Below are 27,999 nucleotides of genomic sequence, written 5' to 3'. Positions count from 1 at the left end.
CGGGTACTTTGAATTGCAGTTCAATTCCCCATGACCAATCAGAGTGGGTATTGCAAGTTTTTAAGTCTTGAGCAAAGGTGTCATTCTTCAGAGTACCCTGGGGGTTGGGAGGAAAGTGAATACAGAATGTGAATGACCTTACACAGTAAGCCTTCAGCTTGAGGAAAGCATGTTGTGATTGCTGGGGGTTTTAGAAATTAAGAACCCATTAGGACAAGACCATGAAATCAAGAAAAAAAAGGTAGAAAAATGGTTGCAACGTTTTTTATGACTCAATATTCAGATCCATATTCTGTTTGTAAATGATACACAATTCAAAACTGAGCACTTCTAGAAACCAACAACATTTTAATTTACAACGCTGATATAGTACATATGTATTTAATTATCTATCAAACTGACTTCCTGCGCTCCTTACCTGTTTTGATGAAACATAATTGGCAGGCCTGTCTTAGTTCATGTGTACCTTCCAATGGGTTTCTTCCAACAAGTGATGCAGATACAGCTACGTTAGCAGTTCCACTGCTAAAAACATGTGAAAAGTCATTCCTAGTTTGACCTGCAATTCCCATGTAATCCTCAGTCCCAAACAAAGCATTGGGGCCATTTATCTGCCAGAAGAAACAAGATTTAACTTGATCTGTCAACCTCATTTTAAGATCTCCAAAACTAGAACTTAGTTAGTGAAGGTTTTCCTCAAAACATCAGATTGTCTTCATATAGGGTTCAATTGCAAGCTTGGCTGCATATCCACACAGGGGAATAAGGAGCTCATATCCCCATTACAGGCTGAATGCACTGCCAAACCCCACACTGGGACTGAGAGAAGTGCAGTAGCGGGTGGGCTGAGAGTATGCAAATCACTAGCTCCACCCATACACCAGCCAGCCACTGCTGAGAAAGCATTTGGGAAAAATAAGATACATGAGCTTCAGATGCAAGTACAACACAGATCAGATTGAAAGTCTTAGTCACAATATTGTTACTGCCCTGCTTGTGGACTACTGCAGTTACATACTGCCCCTTATTCTGGCTGGACTGCAAGGTGGTAAGATGGCAAACTCATAGAAGATAACATTCAGACAGTTGTGACCACATGTGGTCATTTTAAGCTTCCATGCTGCATTTTGCTAAAAAGTTTACCAAATTCAAAAATTGGCTAGGACACTAGTACATACAATTTCCTCATCTAAAATTCCCCCTGGATTTTCGGAAAGTAGTTTGGGGGTTTTTTTTTAAACTTTCTGTCTTAGAGTGTTGCTGTGTACTATTCAAACAGATACTGTTTTCCCACTCCAGTTGCTACATTTTAATGGTGGATGAAGCTATCCCTGCATTTTTAAAACTAATAATAAATAATAATAATAATAAAAATAAAAAAATAAAAACTTCCTTAAACCCTGATGACTAAATATTAAAGATTTGATTCATGTGAAGGAAAATGTGGAAGATACTTACAAGTAAAAGAGAGGAATTATTGCTGTTAAGTGTTGGTGTTCCATCTCTAGAAACTGAACTGGATAGATCTGGACAGTGATTAAGAAACAATTTTTCAGTTATTTCCCCTCTCAGCACATTTTATTGATGTAAGAATTTGCATCTGCTATAGAGGTGACAGGGGTCAATGTCTTTTCCCACTACATGCAAATGCCTTTTGGTCTCTGGACAGAAAGACAAGGTAAGTCATCTTGACTCAGTCAATCAATGGATTACCTTTAATAGCAGCCCCACAGAACATGTGTTGAGGCAGTCACTGTAAGGACAGACTGAAGAAAGAGGTCCAGAATGTAAAAGGTGGGCAAACAGGCAACAGTTCACTTTCAAATCCCTGGTTGTGGACATGGTTAGGGAGACAGTCTACCAAAATTTTGCAATAGCCATTCTTCTACAAAGAATGTGCAACTACAAGATTTTTGACTGATATAAGGGGGATTATTTTTTCAACTCTAGTTTATTGCATATTTCCTATTTATTTAGCTCATTACTGATCTTGGTATTCATCACCACTTACACCTATTTAGATTCAGTGTTAAGCAAATTTTTTAAACAGGTCTTTGCTGGGTTTTTTCAGTGTGTACTCTCCCCTGTGTAGTCATTTTAGAATCTTGAGAGTAAAAAAACAGCCCCATTTATTTACTCCCATTTCACTCAGGCACATATTAAATCCCCAGCCTCACCCAGATTTTTAAATGGAGTTTAAAATTTACTTCCTTCTCAGGTTAATTTTACATGCACAACATCAAAACAGCTTTAGGAAAACCCATGTAATCGTTCATGCAGATCCAGCAGAGGGCGTCTAGAACATGTTTATGTAGACACCACATGAACAGTTGCTTTGTTTTTAATTCTTGGTCACAGTATATATTGACTATACATTTGATACATTTAAAACATAGGCAAGTCAAACTGCCTGAACGTTTCACCACAAACCTTTAATGTTTACACTGATTAGTAGTGAGAAGTCAGCTGTCATTCACAGACTTCTCCCACTCTCTATTAAAGAAAGATTAAACAGGTATAACTTCAGACTCATTTCTTACCTCTTTTTGAGTCACTGATTGGAAAGGTGTTTAAAGAGGAACAAAAATTTTCCAAAGAAGAAGCCAGAGGCTGTGAATACATTTCTGAAAATGAGGCTGCTGGAACAAATCCTGCACCAACTGGTAAAGTTCCTAACAAAGTTGTGGAGAAGGCTATATTGGGAGCTACACTAGCTGATGGAATGGGTCCTCCGACTACTGTGGTTTGCTGGGGGGGGGGGGGAAGAAAAAGAAGAGAAATATTTTTACTAAATGTTCATTCAGAATTTTTTTCTTCAAAAAGGTTAAGAGGTCTGCAACAGTCTAGCTTTTAGTAATTTGCTTTGTTTTAGCACAAAAACCCTATCTCTACACAGGTAAAGGTAAAATGAAGAATATCTTGAACTTCAGTCCTTCAATCTAAATTTTAGACCCTAATGCTGCAGAGACTTACCCATGTTTAACTTTATACACGGTGAATAGTCCTATTAACTTCAGCAGAACTAATCACAACATGTAAAGTTAAGCACAGGTTTAAAACCCTTGCAGGACCAGGACCAGACCCTGAGAGTTTAGTTTCTAAAATACCTTTAAATACACAGACAAAAGAGGCAGCAGAAATTAAAGAGGCCTAAAAATATTTAATGGAATTTTAAGAAGTCTTATTCTAACATGGTAGATTGTTTCCTAGAACTCCTTTACTTTGCAATATCTATTTCAGAAATTTAGAAAGTTACATTTCTCAGTTTATTTTAAAATACTGAAAGTTAAATATTCAGAGTAAGCTTTCTAAATAGTGTTGCTTTAAAACACACTTTAAGACAGAGAATCACCACACACTTCTCAAAACTGAACCTTATTCTAAATTGTGTCCACTAAACCTGCATGAAGAATCTACTTACTACAGCCTCATTAGTAAATTATACTAATAGTATTATCCTGATTAGTTTCGTGCTGTTCTGGGAGGAACTATTATTCACTTTACAGTTACAATCTGTTCAAGAATTGACATGATACCATTTCCTTACTTCAAGGATAATGCTATATGCTAAAGTTAACATATTAACATACTGGCAGGTTTCCCCTCCCCCCACAACTGCTCAACTGGACATCAGAGAGTAGACAATTTTATGAGAGATTGCATATTTGTGTTAGCAGTTCAGCACTTCATTTTCAAATTCTTTTAGAACCGTCAGATATACACCATCTGATCCTAGTGACCTGCTACTTAATGTATCTGTCTGTTCCAGAACTGCCTCTAAACCCCTCAATCTCTGAGACTGCTTTATCTTTATTACCTGATAAGAACTGGTCGGATAATGCTGTCACTATTCTAAGAAGAAACTGAAAACATGACATTTCTGCTGGGAAGTTCATATTAGAGTCAAAAGACAGGGTGCAATTTGACAGAATAGGCATGACTATAGTTTATACACTTAGTTGCGAGCCTGCTTATCAAACTAAAAACAAGATTTGAAATGATTCCTCTCCAGAAAAAATTAAACACAAAAGTTTACCGTTACACTTTCATCCGAGTCAGGTACAGAATCAAGTAGTTCATCAAGTTCTTCCCCAATACTAATATCATCTCCATCTCCACAATCTAAACATGCTTCTGGAATAGAGAAAGAGAGGTTTCCCCCATTTGCCAGCACTGCAGAAGGCAGAGAACTCTTTTCCACTTGAAGAGGCATGACAGAAGATACGGATTGCATAGGTATTGAGGCCAAGTCACTTGACACTTCTGGGACAAAATTTGATGACGGAACAGTAGAAAGTGTCTCTTGTTTCTCTTCTGATAAATCTGAAACAGGTAATTTGGGAAAGAGACCAAAACTTTTAGTCAATGTTCTGCAAAAAAAAAAAAAAAAAAAATATTCTTTCACCACTTTTAATCTGGTACAAATATGTTTTGCCTTAAAGAAATTTAATTTTGGAATAAAGATATAGATGCTTAAGAAAAGCATACCAAGTGTTTGTATTAACCAATTAACTTCAGAAGAAAATATGCAGATGTGTATATTGGAATGTTTGCATATTTTGATATGCTAAGTAGGCGGGAAGAGTCGGAGACTTGTGGCCTAAGTTATCACATGCTAGCTTTATTCTGCCTCCCCACGTCCACCCCCTCAGCACTAATTTTTCCAAGTTACAGAAGTTATATTAGAACACCACAATATTAAAAAAAAAAAAGAGAAAACAACAACAAAGTCAGGAAATTTAAATAAAGTTTGCACAGCCACCTTAACCTGTATTCTCTTATGCATACACACACACACACACACCATTCACTCAAATCCCTCAAAATGCCATACACCTTTCACACAGTCTATTAAGTTTAGTTTGCTGGCAAATTAAAAAACTGTTCTAAGAAGTGATATGTGAAGTTATTTCTTGGACTGACTTGAGAAACTTTTTTGATTTTTTTAAATAATTTTTTTAACCCCTTGAAGTGGAGACTGTGTCACCTTTACAAGTCACTACAGTTATTACCTATGACAAGGGATGTGGGAGAAACCACTGCTGAAGTCATCTTTGAAAGCAGCTTTCCTAGTTGTAATGCTCTTTGTACCTTCACACACACTTGATAGAAATATAATACCAGTTTCACAGAAGGCAAACTCCGGAGAAGAGCTCAATTCATGATTCATATAAAGAATTTTATGAATATTGACAATGACAAACACACCAGCGCTGCACTTTGTATCTAGCTTCCTTTCATTAACAAACAATATTGTAGTCCAGGAAGACTCACCTGACTCAATATCTTCTACAGAAGAATTTGAATTCTGTAGATAAGTAAAACAATCAATTAATTTGAAGAGCAACAAGACCCTTCAAGCATACATTTTTAAGTTGACTTTATCAATCTAAGTTTGACCTAAAATTTAGCTTTTGTAAAATTTATGAGAATTTAGATTTCCACAATTAAAGATGAAAGAAAAATCGCTTTTCAAACAAAAGCATTCCTTGTAGTGTGTGAAACCCAAGCATTGCAGCCATAAGAAACTGAAATTAACAAAAGTGAGACTAAACGTAACAAATTTTCATTTCCTAAAATAAGATATGTTCTTTATTTACTGTTTAGATTTAAATAAACTGTTTTAAAGTGTTCATGTTTACTAATGTAACGTGTAACCAATTCTAGCCAACATCTGTTTACAATTTAGGTGAACTTTATGCCTCTAAGACCTGGAACTGCATCTGTGCAGGTTTCATAGTACATCTTTATCAGTGTCTGAGCTGCATTCAACTTGCTATCCTTAACCTATGTGAACCATAGTACTCACCTGGACATCTGTAGTACTTAAGTTGTCATTAAGTACAGAAAGCAATGGTTAACTGTGTCCATTTAGCAAGACCTTACGAATAATTAAGGCCAAACAGAGTAAAGACAGCATTTTTAACTATCTTTTATTCAAGTAAGTTCTCGTACAAAGATAACTTGGATAAAAGTGATCAAATGATTGAGTAAGATATTATACTCATGGCAAAACCAAGCACAAGGTTAGACAAGAATCCTTACCATTGCTTAAGATACAGAAACTTTAACCAAATGTTAACTGGTCAGTTTCACTTCACTGTAAGAATACAGAAAACAGTTCTTTCAAAATCAATTTATACTGTGAACATGTGGAACCTTACCTTAATTGACACTTCTCCAGAAACTGAGTTTGAGGAAGTTGGCTGCAATTAAACATGTCATGGTAAGTGTAAGTTGATATTAAAAACTCAGAATGAGGTTTAAAAACAAAACAAACAAAAAAAAACTTCCTTACCCTTGCTCTGACATATGCTTTTCTTATTTTTAATCCTAGTTTCTGAGCAAGTTCTTGAGTCAGCTTTATCACACTTTCATCCTAAAACAAATACATATACATTTCTATATACTTCTATACATACACACACACACACACACACACACACACACCCCACCCCTCAGGCAAAGTGATACAACTGTTTTCTCATTCCAAAGTAAATAGGAATTATGATAGTGTGCTTCTAACCCCACATGTAAATAAAAATTATAAACATCTGTCTATAACGGAGTTCAAAGGTATATACCATTTTATCCAACATGAGTTTAAGATCCATAAAGACAAAGGCCTTTAGCAATTAAAGTATGATTTACAGATTCTACAGTTTGAGTATTTTTTGTAGTTTTACAAACTGAAGGCCACATTTCGATTAGCATGTCAACTATTAAAGAACATCACTGAATATTTAATTTGTTTTTGGGAATATACTCTGTTGTATCTGGAAGCGTTGTGTTAAAATCAAGTCATATTTCACTTTGTCCTAGTTAATTCATATTTTAGATGACAGATAGCATTCAGAATATTTGACAGTTTAAAGTTTAGTTTTCAGAATATGTCAAAGTTACAAGAAGAATCAAGGCAGATTTACTTTAAACCTTAGGGCCAAGGTATTCAAATATGAGTACCTAAAGTTAGGCTTTGAAATTGAAATTTAGACACCTAGCTAAGTGGTCCAGTTTTCAGGTGTATAAAGCAGAGAAATGCCAACTGAAGTGGTCATGTGTGCCCAGCACTTTTAAATTTCTGGCCACTTTGCCAAAAATTGTGTCTTGAAAAGGAAAAAAAAAGCCACACAAAATTCACAATCATGTCTTCTAAAGGTTCATTTTGAACAGGATGCCAGATTAAAGATATATATTAATCAATATTTAGAATCAAATGGAGAAGAAGTAACCATTCACCCCACAGCATAGATAGCAAAAGAAAAATCCATGGTGGAGACTAGTCAGTGGGAGAAGCCACATCTACAAAGGCATCTGAAACAAGGCAGAAGGGGGAATGCCAAATATGAAACAGTCACGGGTCTTAAGCACAGCACAAAATCCATCACAAACGGAATAGTCAACTAGTACTAACATGACACCTGCCATTACATTACTGGGATAAGGGATGTTTACAAAGAGGTCTATCATTCAGGGCCATCCTTAGGATTTATGGGACCTGACACAGTATTATTAAACTGGTGCCCCATGACCAATGGAAGCAAGTTTTTTGTACTACAGTCATTAAAATTAAAAATGTATTTGACATAAGGGAGGTCCTTTGAAGGATTTATTTTAAAAACTGCAGGTCTGAAAATCCAAGCATTTAAGCCTAAAGATGAATACTCAGATTGTGCATCTAAAAATCCGCAGCCGCCGCTTCCCGCAGCCCCATTGGCCTGCAGCAGCAAACCACAGCCAGTGGGAGCTGCGATCGGCCGAACCTGCAGACGCAGCAGGTAAACAAACCGGCCCAGCCTGCCAGGGGCTTTCCCTGAACAAGCGGCATCCCAAGTTTGGGAAACACTGCACTAATGAATTATTTTTAAAGCAAATTTTAATACAAGGTCCTGTAGACTAACATGTTCTGAGTAAATATTACAGTAATGCACAACTGTTTTTGTCAGTAAATTCAGAATCTGACAGTATATACCTGGGGGTTGGCAAATGCCTGTCAAATGACTTCATTACCACTTGAATGGCTCTTTAACAGTTTCAACATTGTGCTAATAGGCCTGGCAAGCTGGAAGGCTCTCTCACTTTTAAGTTACTAGATCCCCTCTGGAGTAAGAGTCACCAGGCTGCAGCAACCAGCTGTGGGAGCCTGCAGGAAGGGTCAGAACAGGGGATAGGAAGAGGTTGGAGGGTGGATACTAAGACCCAGGGGTACCCCAAATTTTTGGGTGACCTACACAGCCTCGAATGCCTAAGGACGGCCCTGCTATCATTAAAAGAAAAGGAGTACTTGTGGCACCTTAGAGACTAACCAATTTATTTGAGCATGAGCTTTCGTGAGCTACAGCTCACTTCATCGGATGCATACCGTGGAAACTGCAGCAGACTTTATATACACACAGAGAATATGAAACAATACCTCCTCCCACCCCACTGTCCTGCTGGTAATAGCTTATCTAAAGTGATCATCAAGTTGGGCCATTTCCAGCACAAATCCAGGTTTTCTCACCCTCCACCCCCCCACACAAATTCACTCTCCTGCTGGTGATAGCCCATCCAAAGTGACAACTCTCTACACAATGTGCATGATAATCAAGGTGGGCCATTTCCAGCACAAATTCAGGTTCTCACCCCCCCACCCCCATACACACACAAACTCACTCTCCTGCTGGATTTAATTTAATCCTTTAATTTAATCATTTAATCCTTGTGGCCAAAGTAAATAATTCCAATTTGCATAGCTTATCTGATTCTAATGCACTTTTTAAAAATATGTATTTAAAGGAGAGGACATTTTTCTGAAGGTAAGAAGTGTGATTTGAAGATTCTGAATGTATGACAGGTAAATAAATATTAGAATAGCTAGAGGAAAACTAGAACATTAAAGAAATTCAAAAACAATCTGATACTCAGATTGAGGCTCCAATGCCACAAGTGGCTCTTTAATGCATCTCCTGCGGTTCTTTGCAGCACATGCTATTAAAACACAAATGTGATTTAAATTATTAACCAATCAGGAGACTTTTACTATGTTATTTAACCAACTGTAGTTGATAAAATAATATGTGGTCAGTCATTCTGCTGTGAGATATATAAATAAAAAAAATAAATAAAAATGAAAGCTAAATAATATTTCCCATCATACAGTTTCAATATGAATATGGAGTACTATAGTGTGAATTTATCGTTTCATTTACCACTGTGGCTCTTTTGGGTAATGCTGATTGCTAATTTGGCTCCTGAACCACTGAGGTCTGAGTATCACTGCTCTAAAAGAATCTCACTGATGCCATCCATACATACTAGCAAAAACAAAACATCACGTGACTCAATTTTCCTTGCTGAAAAAGATCAGGCAACTGTGTCAGCTCTACTTAATTTGGGGGCCCTAGTTTTTCCTACCAAAAAAAAACAAAACAAAAAAAAACCCCTCATATTTCTTAGCTTCCACACTGAAAACAGGTGCAATAAATAAGCGTTCGAGAAAATATTGTATTACATAAAGTACCAGCTATTTCCAAAACATTATTTGTAAAGTAAACTTAACAATGTATAATTTACTTACCTGTGGTACAGCCAGAGAGCATTTTGCAACAACATCGTAAGCCTTCTTATACCTTCCCAATTCATTTAAGGCTTTGGATTTCCGATATAGAGCTCTGAAATTGTTTTCATTTAACCTTAAAGCTATTTCACAGTTTTCTAGAACTTTATCATGCAATCTCTGTGAGAAAGGCAAAAAAGTTTAAGGGCTTATTCAATAAATAATATTTTGTTACTAGAGTAGAAGATTCAAATAGCGCATATTTAAATCAAAAAGTGCTGGAATTCTTCTTAGGATGTTATTCCTTGTTAACGTTTTACTTCTGGATAAAAGTGAGTAACTCTGACCCAAAATTAACGCTGTTTACTGTTCTTACAAATAGCATGGAATGCTGTGTAGTCAGATTGCAAATGAAGACAGACAGTATTTTGCCAAAGTATGCTAGAACCCTCTTTGTAGTCCAGCTAAAACATAATTCAACCTTGAAATAATAAAAAAAGTTAGTATTTATTTCAAGGCTACCATTTACCATGTTTAATGAAAAATCACTGACTCAGGTAGCACAGCAGAGTAGTTACCTTACAAAGGTAGCGTTCATGCAGCAAAAGTACTAAAGCCTGCTTGTACTAAGCCTCATGATCCTAGTTTATATTATTTGACAAAAGTGCAGTGTATCTGGCTCACAGAAAGACAGACAGCCCTATTACTTGGACAGATTCTGGATAGTTCAGTTCTAGATGAATTCAAGGTAGAAGTTTAAGATTTTATTTTGAATTCATTCTGGAAATAAGAAAGGGTTTTCTTTATGTAGCTGGAAAGGAAGGAAACAGTAATAATGCCTTTGGTTCATTAATTCTTCATACTTGATATCTGTTGATGTTCCAGTAAATGGATCACTATAATGGTAAATGACAAATGGAAAATTTTAGAAGAGGCACCACAGATGATTTGTGAGAGGAGGAAGTATCTGGCCTCACTCATTAGCAACTTTTCTAGACAATTAAGGAGCAGCACTAGTACTTTATATATACACACATTTATGCTCCCTACATAGGTCACACTGGTTGAAAAGGTCCATGTGTAGCTTAAGTATAAAGCCCAGTGAAAAATAGGGGCATCATTAAGATCTCCCCCCACCCCCCAAAAACATGTCCACCCACAGGCAAAAAGACAGGGAAGTAGGTATAGTACAAATCTTATCTGAAGGATGAGCCTACCGCTTTATCAGCATTTGAGTGTGGTATGACCATTTTATATTAGTAGGATACTTCTAGTATTATTGTCTAAATATATCTAGACACATGCTTACATATTTAAAGAGAGACGACTGAGAATCAAGTTTTGAATCATTTTGACAATTCTCAAACCATAACCAAGAGCTCTTTATCTACTAGTGAATTTTCTATGGCTTCATATTTTGTTAATGTACTCTCTCTGAAAAGAAGCAAAAGCTTAAATAAAAATAGCTTACCAAATTTGAATAACATGCTATACGGTTTACATGCAGCTTCTCTAGTATTTCATTGGAAATGTGGATTTCTTCAGAATTGGCATAATCTGATATGTTTAAAGCTTCTGTATAGTGGCTCTGTGACCTTCCCCAATCACCTTCTCGGTATGCATCATTCCCTTCATTGAAGAGATTTCTAACAAGCCCTCGTATGAATAACTGGAACAAAGAAGCACTCATGAACAGAAGAACTTTCTGCAAACATTCCATACTTCTGAATACATATTAACTCACAATTTTCTCGCAACAAGTTAATGGGAAAAAAATTGAATGCAAAGATTTGGTTTCCAGGTTAAAAGAAAATACACTACAGGAAAGTAGCAAGAGAAGTATTATCTAGGCATTTCTAAGGTACCCATTACCAAAGAACCTAGGTATAAATGTAGGACACAACTGTTGACAAAGCAGCTCATGAAAGATGTACGACATGTGAAATAGTTACCCTTTGCAGGAACAAAATACACACACACACACACACACACCCCATATATATTCTGGTATTTCACACGGAAGTCTCAGACAGGAAAAGTTTGGATCAGACCAGTTGCCCATTCATGTCCAAAACTCAAACCACTGAGAAAGAAGAGAGTTTTAATATCAACAGAAAGCGAGCTGCAAAACTAAACTAATGACCAGTTATCTACAACTGCAGAAAAATGCCTGGGTAGTTTCACCATGTGAATCTACCTCCTCCTGTCTAGCTAATGAGGTGCTAAACTAACTTCACTGAAAAAAGAACACGATCTTGATTCCTGAAATTGTAGGAACTAAGTTTGTAGCCAAGGTTGAGTGAACTTGCAGTTTAAAAATTCTCTCTCTGAGCTACTATATAACTTATTTCTGTGCATTCAAATATTTGATTATATACATGGCAGGGTGGGACAAGATAGTGAAAGATAAATACCACTGTAGTTTATCAGTATTAAAAACTAGTAAAAATGTCATTTAGACCCTCAGAAAAACTGACTTTTTTTTTTTAAAAAGCACCACAAGGAAGATTTCCACCTATTATAGAATCATATGTTTCTAATAGATTTCAGAGAATAACTCCATTACCTCATACTGTTCTTGTGTCCCTGGATAGGGCAGAGTAGACCTAGGAATTAAAGATAAGCAAATTTTGTAAATGAATAGATTGTTAAAAATAAATATTAAACTTAGTGTTGTCTGTAGCACTCAGAACCCTTAATTCATTCCCTGAGCACCATCCATTTTGTATATTAGGCAGGGGTCCTAGAAAAAAGAGTAGCTGTTAATTACATGTTTCAGAGTAGCAGCTGTGTTAGTCTGTATCCGCAAAAAGAAAAGGAGTACTTGTGGCACCTTAGAGACTAACACATTTATTTGAGCATAGGCTTTCGTGAGCTACAGCTCACTTCGTCGGATGCAGTGAGCTGTAGCTCATGAAAGCCTATGCTCAAATAAATGTTAGTCTCTAAGGTGCCACATGTACTCCTTTTCTTTTTGTTAATTACATGATTGCACACTACTGTAATGCTTACGCACCAGTAGCCTAAATTAAGGGTGCATGGTCAGCCTTAGTTCTGGCATTCCTATTTGTGTTAAAGCAAACGGGAGGGTCAATTTTGAGCCCCTAAACATTTAAAAACAAGAGTATGCTGAAATGTGGATAGATAATGAAGTATGAATTGGCCAAATGCTCACCCTTATCTCACTCTTTAAAGACAGTATAAATAAAAAGTCTAACCACATTTTAAGTCTCAGGTTTCAGAGTAACAGCCGTGTTAGTCGGTATTCGCAAAAAGAAAAGGAGTACTTGTGGCACCTTAGAGACTAACCAATTTATTTGAGCATGAGCTTTCGTGAGCTACAGCATCCGATGAAGTGAGCTGTAGCTCACAAAAGCTCATGCTCAAATAAATTGGTTAGTCTCTAAGGTGCCACAAGTACTCCTTTTCTTTTCACATTTTAAGTAGGACTGTACACACACACAAACCCATAAGAACATCTGTCATAAGATCTTACTGTATAAATTGCAATCCTTTCTTGATGTCCTGCTGTCTGATACTTCTGTCTTCAGGTACACTGGACATGTTACCCCGCACATCCACTTTTTAACTCTGCGGTTTCTGAAAGAATAAACAGAGGCTTTTAACATGCCCCACTTGCTAGTACATTTGCCTCTAGACCAGATGGTTCAAATCTCACACCAGGGCTAGGTTCAATAACAATGCTGATACTGCACAGAAGTAGGAGCGAGAAGTCATTTTTTCCAGACGCTGCATTAAAATTAAGTTCCTACTATAAGCAGGGGTGGGTATAAGCCTAGTGTCCAACCCAACATTCTCTTTTTTCTCCCGAGTTGTGTGCAACAATTTCACAGAGAACCTCCCTGCCAATCTCTGTTTCTATTCCTCTCACCTGCTGAGAATGTTATTCCTCCACTCATGAAGGACTAGATAGACTTATAAGTGAAGTGTGTCAGAGCCACTGCAAAATAGCCAGGCTAGTCGCTACCAAACAGCGGTAAGTACTCTGACTATTCGGGAACTTGTCCACTCTAGATGGCATAGGACCATGTTACAGTCTCAAACAAACTTGGCAAGCCGCCAGTCAAACACTTATTTGACCATGGTCAAATATTCCAGCAAGAATGCCCTAACATAGGCTATGGCCTACCTCTCTGCATCAAGTACTCCTGGGGAATTCTGCACCACTGCGCTTGCAGAATTTGCGCAGAAATTAGAGTTGTGAATGCAGGGATTTCCTTTTTCTCCCACAGAAATGGGTTGCAGAGGTGCTGCTGGCCACTGGACCCCACAGCCCAGCTTGCAAGTAGAAGACACCAGGGCGGGGGGAGGGAGAGGGAGAAGCAGGAGGGGGAGGAGATGGAGGACTCTCAGCAGCTGCAGTTCCTGGCATGCCCTGAAGGAAGGAGGTGGCGTACAGGAAACTCCATACAAGCTTAGGACCCAGCACCAAGATGTTTCTCCCTCTGGATCCCTGGGCTCTGGGGGGAAGACGGGTGCAAGTATTGGGGCTGGGGAGGACCTCCAGGTGGGCTCTGAGGGAAGAGGGGGTGCAAGTGTCTGGGCTGGGGGGGCACCCTCCTGCTGTGCTCTGAGGGAGAAGGGGCAGAGGAAACAGGGGTTTCTTTAACTCTCTGCTCCTGGGGGAAATTTTGTGTGTCTGTATTGTTATAGATGTAGTTGCTGACAGGTATTTTGAAATAAATTACCAAAATAACTGAAACTGGTGTGATTATATAGTGTTATTTTGACTAATAAAATATACAGAATTTTGCAGAATTTTAAAATATCGTGCACAGAATTTAATTTTTTGGCTTAGAATTCCCCCAGGAGTAATCATGGTGCCATTCTTTCATTTTTCTAGAACTTCATTTCATTCTGTTTCTAATTATTCTGAATTAAAACAACTTAGTTAAGTAACGTTTTTGGTAATTTGGCATAAGTACCTATGGTTGTCTTACTTTTTTAGGGCTGTTGATTAATCGCAGTTAACTCACTCGATTAACTAAACAAAATTATTCACAATTAAAAAAAATTAATCGTGATTAATCACCATGTAAAAAACAGAATACCAACTGAAATTTATTAAATATTTTTGGATGTTTTTCTACATTTTCAAATATATCGATTTCAATTACAACACAGAATACAAAGTGTACAGTGTTCACATTATTTTTATTACAAATATCTGCACTGTAAAAATGATAAAGAAAAGAAACAATATTTTTCAACTCATCTCATACAAGTACTGTAGCGCAATCTCTATCATGAAAGTGCAACTTACAACTGTAGGGGTTTTTTGTTACTTAACTGCACTCAAACAAAACAATGTAAAACTTCAGAGCCTACAAGTCCATTCAGTCCTATTTCTTGTTCAGCCAATTGCTAAGACAAACAAGTTTGTTTGCATTTGTGGGAGATTTTTGGACCAGTCAAATACCCAACCCTGCTCTCAAAAAACCAAATTCACTGCACTACTGCTAAAATACCACCAGATGCTCACAAAATATTTTGCACCAATAACTGCTGTTGTATTTCCTGCAGGCGAAATAAACTTGTAAAACTGTTTCATTTATTACTGAAAAATATGTTGGAATACCCTCTAATATAAACGATACCGACCGTATGAAGTCAAAATCTAGGGAGATGTTTTTGTATCTTCATCTCCTAACTGCTGACAGAATTAAAAGCAAGATGAGTCTAATTAGTAAGCCTCTCAGTTTTGTGATCAACACACATGACTTAAAAATCCATCACAATGTTTAGGTTTGCTTTGATAAACTCAGAAAGAGCTCAAGTGTAGATATTTGTCTTTTGTGTCACAGCTTTAATACAAATTAATCTGATTAAGCTTTGCCAGAAACAAGAGGTATTGCTGAAATTAGGGATGTATATATCATTTAAAAAGTTAACTGTTTAAACTATTAAAATTATATCATTTAACCAATTAAAGGGAGAGGGGCTGGGGCAGCTCCGGCCAGGTCGGCCCAGGGCTAGGGGCTAAAGGTTAGGGTGGGTTAAAGGTAAGACTAATGCTGACGATTTGATAATTTATATCCCTAGTTAAAATATCATTCAATTTAACTCATTGATTTTATCTTGTTTAATGGTCCTATAGCTATTAAAGTTTAATCAATCATTTGTTCAGATTATAAAGTTATTTCTCCTCCTCCCCCTGCCATTACAATAAAGGAGTATCTACATTCAATACTCTTGGTGTTCCTGACAATCTTAAAAATACACATATAATGCAAGTCACTCCTTATATAAAAAGGGACAAAAAAAGTAATACAGTACACCAGTTTCAATACTAAGGATGCCCTAAGTGTGACCAAATAGCTAATGCAATTCTATCTGCCCTCTAACTGCAATGCAAGAGCAATACTGATTCTGAAATGATGGAATTAACAGCAAGACATATTTCTTTAAACTATGGTTGAGTAAGATTGCCCCTAGAATAAAACTTATATGGTAACTTTCAGCATTGAGCAAGTTTACAGTTAAGCTGTGCTTCCTTCTGGAGGAAAAGGAAGGGTTTTTGTTTTATCTTTTAAATAGAGCTGAATTTATTTTGTTTAAAAAATATTAAAGTTTAAAAACTGTATGTAATAAATTAACAGATTCTATATTTCTATCAAGTTCCCATTTTATTTCATTAATTTTTCTAATAAAGGAAGAATAGCCCTCAGGAAAAATCATGTTCAGACAACCAAGAAGAAAGGAGGATTCTGATAAGTTAAGACATTGTCCAACAAGTGTTCGTGTGGAAAGAAAAGAATTTGTACTGGTTGGGTGAAAGTGAAACACTTTAGATATTTGTAATGCATAGTTTAAAAAGTTATTTCATTCAGCATAGTTGTAAAAGGATATATTTCTCCCCAAAAGTCATTTTATGATGAACAAATTTTGGGAATTTAATCATGATATGTTTATAAAATGTGTGTGCAGGCAGCTATTTGAAAAGTTGTCTAACATGCCAATGGAAAATGCTAAGTGTGTCCATAGACCAGTTGCTGGGACTGAACAACATGGGATGGATCACAGGAGATGGATCACACGATAATTGCCCTGTTCTGTTCAATCCCTCTGAAGATATGGCGTTGGCCACTGTTGGAAGACAGGATACTAAACTAGATGGACCACTGGTCTGATCCTGTGTGGCCTCTCTCATGTCCTTATCACTTGGTCTCACTCCCCTTCAATGCATGGATGTATTTCTCCCCCCCCCCTATAATTCATACAGCACCCCTGACAACAGTATTTGGATATTTGTACTGTAACATTTAAGGAAAACAAGAAAATTTTCCAAAGCATTTGAGTTATTTAAGAGTCTAAGGGTATGTCTATACAGCATTTTGGAGCCCACGGGAGCAAGCTTCCCAGGCTGGCCAATAGACTTAGACTAGCATGGATCTATATTGATCAGCTCAAATGAAAATTTAGAGCCAGTTCAAAACTTCATCCAAAAAGCTCTAACTGTCCACACTGACAGTTGAAGAGCTATTCTACAGAGAATGAGGACTGTGGAAATTGATTCTTATCCTAAAGAAATGTTCTTGACTGCTCAGAAAGAAAAGGAAGCAACCATGAGTAACATTTTGTTCTCTGATGAAGTTCTCAAAAAGGGCAACAGTCCTAAACAAAAACAGTCAGCTGGTGTTTATGCATTTTTGACCTTTACCATGCTCAACCTATAAACCCAACCTGTGGCACAGGTGCAGATAATTTGTTCAAACTTTAAACACACACACACACACACACACTTACTTACTTCTAGGCCGAGAAAATTCCAGGCCATAAGTTACTTCAGCCAAAAGGTAGATTTTCCAGATGAGCAACTTTTTAATTAAAATCTAGAAGTAACCCTAAATCATTTACTGTTAATACCTTGCATTTTTCTAATACCTTTCATCCAAGGATCTTAAAAAGCTATATCATCTCTGTAAGGTATAAGAATTATTCTCATTTTAACCATGCCTAAAATGTGGCACAGAGTTGAAACACATCCCCAAAGGACCCCTCAAGTTCTCTGTTCCACTGAATATACAGAATTCCTTATTGTGACCCTTGATACCAAACAGATAAAATAGAAAGTCAATTATAGCTAAGCTTAAGAATATGCCACTGATACAAAGTACTCAAAGTTTATTCATTCATTTGGGTACAAAGGCAACCTTCAATGATCCTTTTCCAGGATAGGAAATACACCATAAAAGCCTAGGACAACATACTTTAACATATTCTCCACTGTTTTATATTTAAATTTCTTTCCTATGACTTTATTAGTCAATTCTATAGTGTTTTTAGATCTAGGCAAGACAGATACAAAATAAACTTTGTAAAGTATTGTATAGTAGAAGCACATGGCATAATGGTAAGCAATTCCAAGCACACATGCCAAAAGGCAGCATGAAAATCTTTCTATCTGGGCATGTGAGCATCTCTGCTTCCCATCTTCACCACTCCATGGATTAAACTTCTGAATTCCAGTTACAGTAAGCGTGAGGAGATCTAAAAAGAAACACCAAAGCCAGGCTGGACATATGCCACCATCTTCCCACAAAAAGAAAGGAAATTTCCCAAAACTCAGGCTCATGACAACTAATATGACATTGGCAGGTTACAATACCAACATTATTTACATATTGATCTTGCGCACCCCACACCTGGTATGTACACCACAGAACAAGTCTGCATGTATCATCAAAACCTTGGAAAATGATAGGACCAGTTTTATCCTGGTATAGCTCATGCCACCAGGCTCCTCAATACATCATAATCTTACAGAGAGAACAAAGAAGGTAGAGTGGCAATAGTATTGGTATTTGACCTCGGAAGAACTCATTGAGTTCTCTAGCATGTACACCACAGAACAGGTCGGATATGGAAATCCTAGCATTATCCAGATCGCTTTTCTTCTCCCAAACAGACAACTGCCAGAGCTGTTGTACATCAGAGCCACTGTTGAACACATAGATATTAGCAGTGTTGTCAGCCCAAAGGTCAACAATCAATTATCTGAACCCTAAAAAATGAGATTGGCCTAAAAAAAACAAGATTTTTAAAAGCAGAGAATATATTGAGGTTTTTGTCTATCTTTTGATCCTTGACTTGACCCATCCACCCCCAGTGAGAGAGAGAATTAGTATGCCACTACTCCCAAATTTATTAACATGATTTTGGCACCTGCTACAGAAGCTTACACCCCCACATCTGCCCATCCCCCTTCCATCTACCCACTACCCTATTAATTCTCTATCCCTTGCCCCACCCAGCCTCACCTCAAAGAATCAAAATATCAGGGTTGGAAGGGACCTCAGGAGGTCATCTAGTCCAACCCCCTGCTCAAAGCAGGACCAATCCCCAACTAAATCATCCCAGCCAAGGCTTTATCAAGCCTGACCTTAAAAACCTCTAAGGAAGGAGATTCCACCACCTCCCTAGATAACACATTCTGGTTTTTCACCACCCTCCTAGTGAAAAAGATTTTCCCAATATCCAATCTAAACCTCCCCCACTGCAACTTGAGACCATTACTCCTTGTTCTGTCATCTGTTACCACTGAGTCTAGATCCATCCTCTTCGGAACCCCATTTCAGGTAGTTGAAAGCAGCTATCAAATCCCCCCACTCTTCTCTTCTGAAGACTAAATCCCAGTTCCCTCAGCCTCTCCTCATAAGTCATGTGTTCCAGTCCCCTAATCATTTTTGTTGCCCTCCACTGGACTCATTCAGTTTTGTGCCCACACTACAAGAAGGATGTGGAAAAACTGAACACAGTGCTCCAGATGAGACCTCACCAATGTCGAATAGAGAGGAACGATCACGTCCCTCGATCTGCTGGCAATGCCCCTACTTATACAGCCCAAAATGCTGTTAGTCTTTCTTGGCAACAAGGGCACACTGTTGACTCATATCCAGCTTCTCGTCCTCTGTAACTCCTACGTCCTTTTCTGCAGAACTGCTGCCCAGCCATTTGGTCTCTAGGCTGTAGCAATGCGTGTGATTCTTCTGTCCTAAGTGCAGGACTCTGCACTTGTCCTTGTTGAACCTCATCAGATTTCTTTTGGCCCAATCCTCTGATTTGTCTAGGTCCTTCTGTATCCTATCCCTACCCTCCAGCGTATCTATCACTCCTCCCAGTTTAGTGTCATCTGTAAACTTGCTGAGGGTTCAGTCCACGCCATCCTCCAGCTCATTAATGAAGACATTGAACAAAACCGGCCCCAGGACTGACCCTTGGGGCACTCCGCTTGATATTGGCTGCCAACTAGACATGGAGCCATTGATCACTACCCGTTGAGCCGACGATCTAGCCAGCTTTCTATCCACCTTATAGTCCATTCATCCAGCCCATACTTCTTTAACTTGCTGGCAAGAATACTGTGGGAGACCGTATCAAAAGCTTTGCTAAAGTCAAGGAATAACACGTCCATGGCTTTCCCCTCATCCACAGAGCCAGTTATCTCATCATAGAAAGCAATTAGATTAGTCAGGCATGACTTGCCCTTGGTGAACCCATGCTGACTGTTCCCTTGGTGAATCCACCTCTGCTCTTCCTGCACCTCATGGGCTCTTCACTCATCTCTCCCAGCCTAGAGGAGCTGCAGCAGGGTCTCCTGTCTCCCCTTCCTGGCTGGCGGGCAGCACCTGGGGTTCTTCACCCACTCCTGTCCCCTCAAGGACAGGGTGTTGCAGGGAAGGAGAGTGAAGAGGGGAAGCAGCTGATGAACCATTCACTTGCTCACAAGAGGGGCGGAAGGAGCAGAGCCACCCTGAGCTGCTGGGCTCCCTCTGCACCCTCTTTCTTCCTATAAGAATGGTATCTGCTCCTGAGGGGAGACAGAGAGTAGTATTCTGTCTGCTTGTAAATTGGATGCTCTTCCCCAGGAGGCGTGACACTGGGGAAAGCAGCCAGTCAAAAGGGGTTTCCCTACCAGGCATGGCTGAAATTTGTGAAGTCTTGAGCTTTTTGCACCATCAGAACACTGCTCCAACCCCAGCCAAACCTGTGTGATCCATGAAAAAGGTCACTGGAGTTGGCAACACTAGGCAGGTGGCGAATTGAGACTACTGCCTAGTGTGTAAAACTGTTATTTCATTTCCTCCCTAATCCTGTTGGTTTGTTTCACCTGCCTGCTATATCTTGTCAAAAGCCTAGACTGTGAGGTCTTTGAGGCAAGGAATGCTTCCTTTGACATGTTTAGACAGTCACCTGAGGCCCCTACCTGCCTACCATAATATAAATAAGTACAGTAACTCCTCACTTAAAGTCGTTCTGGTTAATGTTATGTTGCTGATCAATTAGAGAACACGCTCGTTTAAAGTTGTGCAATGCTCCCTTATAACGTTTGGCAGCCACCTGCTTTGTTGACTGCTTGCAGAAAGAGCAGCCTGTTGGAGCTAGCTGGTGAGGGCTTGGAACCAGGGTGGACTGGCAGCCCCACTATCAGCTCCCCTAAGTTCCCTGTGCGGCAGCTGCCCAGCAGGCTATCTATTGCTGGGTAGTTCAACTGTCCCTCTCCCCACTGCCGTGTGCTGCTCCTGCCCTCTGCCTTGGAGCTGCTCCCAGGAGCCTCCTGCTTGGGGGTGGGGGGGGTGTAGAAGGAGGATGCTAATGTCAGGGTGTCCTCTCCCTCCCACCCGCACCCATCTCCACAGAGCGGGGGGAACACCACAGAGCCCAGGATGAGGGAGCTTGCTGGCAGCAGCTGCTGTCTCAACTTGCTGATCTACTTAAAATGTCAGTGTACTTAGAGGGGGCCAGCGTATTTAAAGGGGCAATGCACGTCTCTCTCTCTCACACACATACTGTGTGTCTTTGTCTCTCTCTGCCATGCTGTCTCCCCTCCCTCCATTTGTGCTACCTTGTACAGTGTGAGGCTACGTTAACAACAATGTGTTAACCCTTCAATTCTTATGGGGAAATTGGATTTGCTTAACATTGTTTTGCTTAAAGTAGCATTTTTCATGAACATAACTAAAACGTTAAGCGAGGAGTTACTGTAATAAGTAATTAAATCCCCAACTTTAATTGTACCAGGTGACTTGAATACTTGCTCAGATGACACCTACAAGACTGGCTCAAAATCTCATATCCACTATTACCATGAGATTCAGCCAAGTTATCTTAAGTCCGACTTGCACAGTCGGATGTTCACTGATGCAACTGGCCTAGAGGAGGACAAGAGAAGTGCCCACAACTTTTACTAGTCCACACACCATTTCTGACGAAGATCGGAACTTTTTCATCTCCCTATCTAAGGACTACATCACAAAGCTGTCTCCAGAGAGTGGATTTCCAAAAAGCTGTGATGGACAGTGTTGCTCTTCCATAGAACCAGTGAACAGTTAGTTTGGCAAAACCTTATTACCACATATTGTTGAAAACCACTGCACTCATATTCCATACTATTCCCCAAAGGTCACAGTCCAATGAAGAAGAATAGATGAAAGATAAAGGCAGCAGGTTGGAGCACCACTACTTCAACATCCACTCAGAACCTGACTATGGAATAAAATTCCTGAACTACTGCTGTGAAGGTGACCAAAAAAAGTTACCCCTCAGCCACTAAATCTTGACTAGCAAAACTGTCTTGAACAGACGGTCATCTTCACCATGAACGACAAGAATTCATCCTATTTCACAGAAAAAGGCAGTGCACTGAAGTAACCTTATACCACTGATGAATAACCTAAGGAATTCCTCCATCCAGAAGGGCATTCTACCAGCAACCCTTAAACACAATGGGCCAACCTGTGCCCAAGAAAGTCATCAATGGAAGGCAGTGTCGTAAGTGAGGTCTTCAGCACCAATCTCTCCTTCCTGAGCTGTACTATCAGATTTTTCTTTTTTACTAAATACTCTAAGCAGTCACCAAATTTTTTTTACCCTCAATAGTCCATTTGATTCATCCTAATGTAAAAGGCTTGGACACTTCTTTTCCCTCCACCATTGGACAAGACAGGAGCCTCTTCTACTTTCTGCACTATCTGATGCACTCAATGAACATTTTAAAGGCTCGATCTAACATCCAGAATGTGCCAGAAATTTTTCTTTAGGTACAAGAGATTTGGACTCAACAATAACAAAACTGTCATGAGCTCTAGGAAAGAAAAAAATCATGAGAATAAGGTAGACTTCATCCACATGAAATGTACAGAACTGCATTTTCACCAAATATGCAGTCATCTCGCATATTCATATTACGGATGTCAGTGAAAGCAGATTACTATTTTGAATTGATCCAGCATTTATACTGCTAAAACTCAAAACCAATAACCAGCACCACACATTTTCTATATAGCACTTCTCATCCAGAGATCCTGAAGCACTTTACAAAGGAAAGCAAGTACCATTATCCCCCTTCGCAAAATGGGGAAACTGAAACTTTGATACAGAGATGAAGTGACTTGCCCAAGGTCACAAATTAGGTCAGCACAAAGACTCTTTGAAGCAAGAGAACTGTTGTTAGCCAGAAATATTAGTTATAAAACGGAAACGTTAGACACTAGAGTTGCAAAAAACTGTATTTAGGGGTAATAGCCACAATTCAGCAGGTCTGATCAGTTACAGTTTGAGATATGCTAATTCTTGAAAGACCTATGTATGGAACCTCAGACTGTAGCATTAAAAAAGTAATTTTAAGTCAAGCTAATGAAAACCTCAACTAATAGAAGACAGTTGCTAAGAATAAGACTATCATCTTTATTAACTTCCTTTCAATTTTTGATTGTTTGAAAAGGGTAACGTTACCAAAGGTCCCAACAGAATGCTGCAAAATATTGTCTAAAAGCATAGCCAGTTGACTACACGTATGGTTTGTTATTAAGAATGCTTAAGAGATCAATAAACCAAACATAGCAGTATAATACAGAAAGGAAAGAGTTAATAAGATACCAATCCTTCTGGGAAGCTGTTTCTTGCAGTGCTGTTCCACAGTGGGTGTGCTTTGAAATATGCCCCCAACCACTTATATTTATAGCACAATTGCTTACAAGTTATAAAGCATGTCGACGAAGATCCTACCCGCTAGTTTGTACCAGTTCCTTAACTTGCTGTTCTGTACATCTCCTTATCTCTGTTTTGGATACTATATTTTAAACCATGAAGGTACCTGTACTAGGACACAGAACAAACCTTTGACAGCCTTTATATTCACTAATGCCAAAAGCTGTGTTTAGCTTTGCGGAGCATTGTGGGATATATGTCTCTTGACATAAGTGAGCAAAGAACTGTAAAAAAGACTTCATATAATATGGCATGCCCTATGCTTAACATATGCAATGGCTAACAAAGAATTTATTTACGAAAATAATTCACATCTTGACCTGGTAAGATAAGACCGTTACTTAAAAATTCTTCATTTTGGAGTGGATTTTAGGAAACAATTTTGTAGATGTTATTTTCAAATTGACTGCCCTGTAGTTCAGTTTCAATGATGAAGAAGAATGAAATTGCTAAAAAGCCACAGTTTCCACTTAGATTATTAGAGCGCTAGTGACTGCTTCCGCTAAGGTTAAAAAAAGTCTATTATAAACAAGTGCAAAGTGTGATTATAATTCTTAAACATTCATCTTCTAGGTTTAACCCTTTCCATATTTGGTGTCTGCCCCAAGAACTGTGGGGGTTTTGTTTTGGGGTTTTTGGGGGGGGAGGTCTTTTATTTTTGACAAAATTCCAACCAGTCACGTCATTTACACACACTACCCTTCCCCCTTTGTGAAAACAGTTATTATGATCGATCTCCCTCTCCTCCATGCACCACTACAGTGAAAACAGCCGACATCAGAAAGCTGAAACTCAGCCCACACACTTTTCATTATGAATAGTATGTGCTTTTCTAGATTTCAGGGAAAACTGTAAACTATCGAGCAGGATTGTTCTAGTGCCATTCTCCACTGGCACCAATGGCCCTGGGTGTCATAAACCTGAAAGTGGGTGTGAAGGCCATGCCCCCTCTATGTCCTCAGGCCAGCCATGGAACCCTAATTTAAAGCCTGAGCCCCAACCCACTACCCTGCTCTATACTATGCCAGAGATAGGAGTGATAAGATGAATGGTGCCACAAGCTGAAAAAAAGATATTGAGGCAGGTCCCCTCACAATGCATTGCTGTGTCCAGGACCACTGCATTCAAGGGACCTCAGGTGGGCACTTTCTAACCCATCAATTGCATTGGAACCTGCCAAAGTTGTGGCAGTTGTAATTTAAACTCCCCAAACTAGATCGCCAGCTAGCAGTTTGCCAGTTTTGCAATATCGGAAAAAGCCCCTTCTAGATCCCAGAACTGGCCATCAGCCTAGCCACCGGAATCAAAAGAGATCAAGCAATTCAATTCAGAGTGGGGCTGAAACTGGGAGCCCAGAACGCCTACTCACCTCGGCAGCAGAGAGTACCAACCTCTCTCCACATCCAGTTGCAGTAGGCAGAAGCCAATCACCTGGCCTTGTTACCAGCCTCCATCACCAACAGCAGCATCAGTGACAGGCAGGCCAGGCCCACCGCCCAGATTAAGTACATGATACCCTGCCCACGTCTTGCAGCACAAGGAAGGGAGGAAAGAACCAACCCCCCACAAGCACTGATGGCAAATGGGAGGTGAAGAGGGAAGCAGGGAGAGCACATGGAACACTGTCCTAGTTGCTCCAGGTTAAGATTTCATCCACCTAAGGGGCATCTCCACTGTTCCCAGTCCCATCAAAGCTATACTCCATGCAGGAAAAAAAAAATTCACTTGGCATTATTTAAAATACAATCTGTATTTACTAGTTTTAAACAGTGATTAACTTTAAGATAATTACTTATGGTTAGTAGTAAGAAACAATTAGTGAACTGTCCTATGCCATGACGAGTTGATTAATAAAATTCCTCTAAACTGCAATATCCCAACTCCCCTACTTTATTTGCAATAGTTCGTAGTTAAACTGAAACTAAATTAAACTGTGTTTATGAGGAAACATCTAAATATAATAAGCAAAAAAAAATAAGCTTAAGCTCAACCGCTGAATAATATACTCGTTTTAAAGTTATTTATCAGCAGCATTTTGTTACAGTATGTTTAGATTCTTCTCACTAATGACAAGACAAGACACTAAACGTTTTGTTTTCTTTTATGCTATCACACTTCCCCCATCATTTTTAAAACCCCCTTGAAAACTCAAAACAGAAGATATAAGCACTGCAAAGTTACTTCTCATTCCCCTGTTTTAGAGGGGAGGAGGTTGAGGTTTGTTTTTAACTAATATTTTAAGTGTCTTTCTTTATTTAGACAGAAAAAGTATTTATAAAGAAAACTATATTGATAGAAGTTTCACAAGATAACCACAGTTAATTAAATCTGATGCTTACAACCGAGTGTGTCTTTACAGAGAGACATCATCAACTTTAAAATCATTTCTGTGTTTTATTTTATTTTTTTGCCTACTACTTTCCAAGTAACTTTTACTATAACTGAATGATTAAGTATTTCTCTATATTTCTCCTGATTGCTCAATTTGTGAACATGATAGCACTTTGCATATATTAAGGTGTTTTTCTTAACTTTGTAGAAATTAATTAATACCAATTGTAAACAAATTCATTCTTAACATACAGGAAAGAAAATCATATACAAATGGAAAAGGTAACTCACACCACACTGTGATTGTGTAACACTAGTGACATGTTTCAGAGTAGCAGCCGTGTTGGTCTGTATTCGCAAAAAGAAAAGGAGTGTACTTGTGGCACCTTAGAGACTAACAAAGGGGGCGGGGGTTGGATAAGGGGTAGGAGATCCGGGGGGGGGGGGGGGGAGGTAGTAAGGGGACAGGCAGCAGAGTGTGATTGGATAGGGCAGAGGTTCGGGGGGGGGGGTGTCAGGGAGCGGTTTGATCAGCATGGGAGTCCCAGGGGACAGTGAGCAGGGGGGTTGGATAGGGGGTGGGGTCGTGGATAGGGGTCAGGGCAGTCAGGGGACGGGGGTGGTTGGATGGGGCAGAGGTTTGGGGGGTGGGGGGGCAATAGGCATGGGAGTCCCAACAGGCCTGTCAGGGGGCGGACGTGTGGACAGGGGTCAGGGCAGTCGGGGGGGGGGTGGATAGGGGGTGAGGTCCCAGGGGGGCAGTGAGGGGCAGGAGTCCAGGAGGGGGCAGTCAGGGGACAAGGAGCTCGGAGGGTTGTATGGGTTGGTAGTTCTGAGGGGGGCAGTCAAGGGGCAGGAAGTGGGAGGGGGTGGATATGGGGTAGGGGCTAGGTTGTTTGGGGAGGCACAGCCTTCCCTACCTGGTCCCCCCATACAGTTTTGCAACCCCAATGCGGCCTTCGGGCCAAAAAGTTTGCCCACCCCGCTATAGGGTGTACCTGAAGATCAATTAAAATACTGTTTTAATAGTACTTGGTGTATTTGACACCACTTTGTATATAAACAGTCTCTGAATAATGAGTTTCTTATAGTCACCTTCCCTCCTTTGCCAACTATTTTTTCTTCTCTCACTCATCACACAGGAACAGAAAACTGCCATTTTAAGAGCCATAGGAAAATGCAGTTGTAAAACCAAAAAAATAGCAGACATACTCGGGAGCGGGTGTAACACCTGACCTTGCTGTAAATCATTGTTTAAAACGGACCAGACTGAGTGGATAGGGCCAGGGGCTCTTGAAGTTCTATCAAGTCACAATTAGGCTGTAAGAGTTGATAGGCTGGGGCGGCCTGTCCCCCAGCACCTCCCTCCCCACTCTCACCGGGGCCCTCCAGCCGCAGCAGGGATTGTCAGCGGCTAAAAGAGGTTCCACACACACGCTCCGTTCACGCCACAGGGGGATCACACCCAAAGGGTCCCGGCCCGTACTTCGCAACGGGCACTTAGCATTGCCCGCCGTGTGTTCGTTCCCCACACCTCCATCGGGAGCCCCCGCCGCAGAACCACAAACGAGGGTCTTCACCAAGCCCAGCACAAGATTAACACGAGCTGAGGAGGGAGGCACCAGGGTAACCCCGCTACCGGGGGCAATAAACCCAACCCCGACACTGCGGAGAGGGGACAACACCAGCTTCCCTAAGGGGGGAGAGGAGGAGGAAGTGGGCCGAGAGCACCCCCACCCCTAGCGGGGGTGGTGATGGGCAATGGACAGCCTGCCCTAGGGGGGTGGGGGATCTAGCCGCCAGCTCCCGCGTTCGCTGAGCCCCCACGTACCTGCTCGCTAGCTCCGGCGCCGGCGCAGCTGAGGAGGAAAGCGGAGGCAGCGGCGATCTCTCGGTACGACAACAACAACAGCGCCGTCTCCACTCCTGCCTCGGCAGCTACGCTGATGAAACCCGGCCACCTAGTACTTGCGCCCTCTGCCTCTGGGAGGCCAGCGCCACAATCAACCGCCTCAAACAGAGCAGCCCCGCCCTATTGGCAGCTGTGGCCACATCTCTGCTTCTCCCATCGGCTCCACAATTCCTAGGACAGAGCCGGCTCCTCTGATTGGCTGAAACCA

At 40.0% G+C, this 27,999-nt stretch overlaps 1 protein-coding gene across 1 annotated transcript in view; it reads right to left on the bottom strand.

The window, feature by feature from the left end:
- ZC3H7A (zinc finger CCCH-type containing 7A) overlaps positions 1-27,904 on the bottom strand; it is a 45,579-nt gene extending 17,675 nt beyond the window's left edge. The window contains exons 1-12 of the mRNA XM_048867742.2: positions 27,711-27,904; positions 13,035-13,138; positions 12,105-12,144; positions 11,010-11,207; positions 9,560-9,718; positions 6,299-6,379; positions 6,165-6,206; positions 5,275-5,308; positions 4,037-4,323; positions 2,541-2,748; positions 1,459-1,526; positions 419-611 (exon numbers count right to left, since the gene is read on the bottom strand). Of these exons, the coding sequence (XP_048723699.2) occupies positions 419-611; positions 1,459-1,526; positions 2,541-2,748; positions 4,037-4,323; positions 5,275-5,308; positions 6,165-6,206; positions 6,299-6,379; positions 9,560-9,718; positions 11,010-11,207; positions 12,105-12,144; positions 13,035-13,102 (1,378 nt within the window). The 5' untranslated portion in view covers positions 13,103-13,138; positions 27,711-27,904. The remainder of the gene's footprint in view (positions 1-418; positions 612-1,458; positions 1,527-2,540; positions 2,749-4,036; positions 4,324-5,274; positions 5,309-6,164; positions 6,207-6,298; positions 6,380-9,559; positions 9,719-11,009; positions 11,208-12,104; positions 12,145-13,034; positions 13,139-27,710) is intronic.
- Positions 27,905-27,999: the final 95 nt, after the last annotated feature.

This window comes from Caretta caretta, chromosome 10 (genome assembly GCF_965140235.1).
Source record: "Caretta caretta isolate rCarCar2 chromosome 10, rCarCar1.hap1, whole genome shotgun sequence".
Lineage (NCBI taxonomy): Eukaryota > Metazoa > Chordata > Testudines > Cheloniidae > Caretta > Caretta caretta.
The sequence above is the reverse complement of the archived record's forward strand: the minus strand, read 5'-3'. Positions and strand labels throughout refer to the sequence as shown.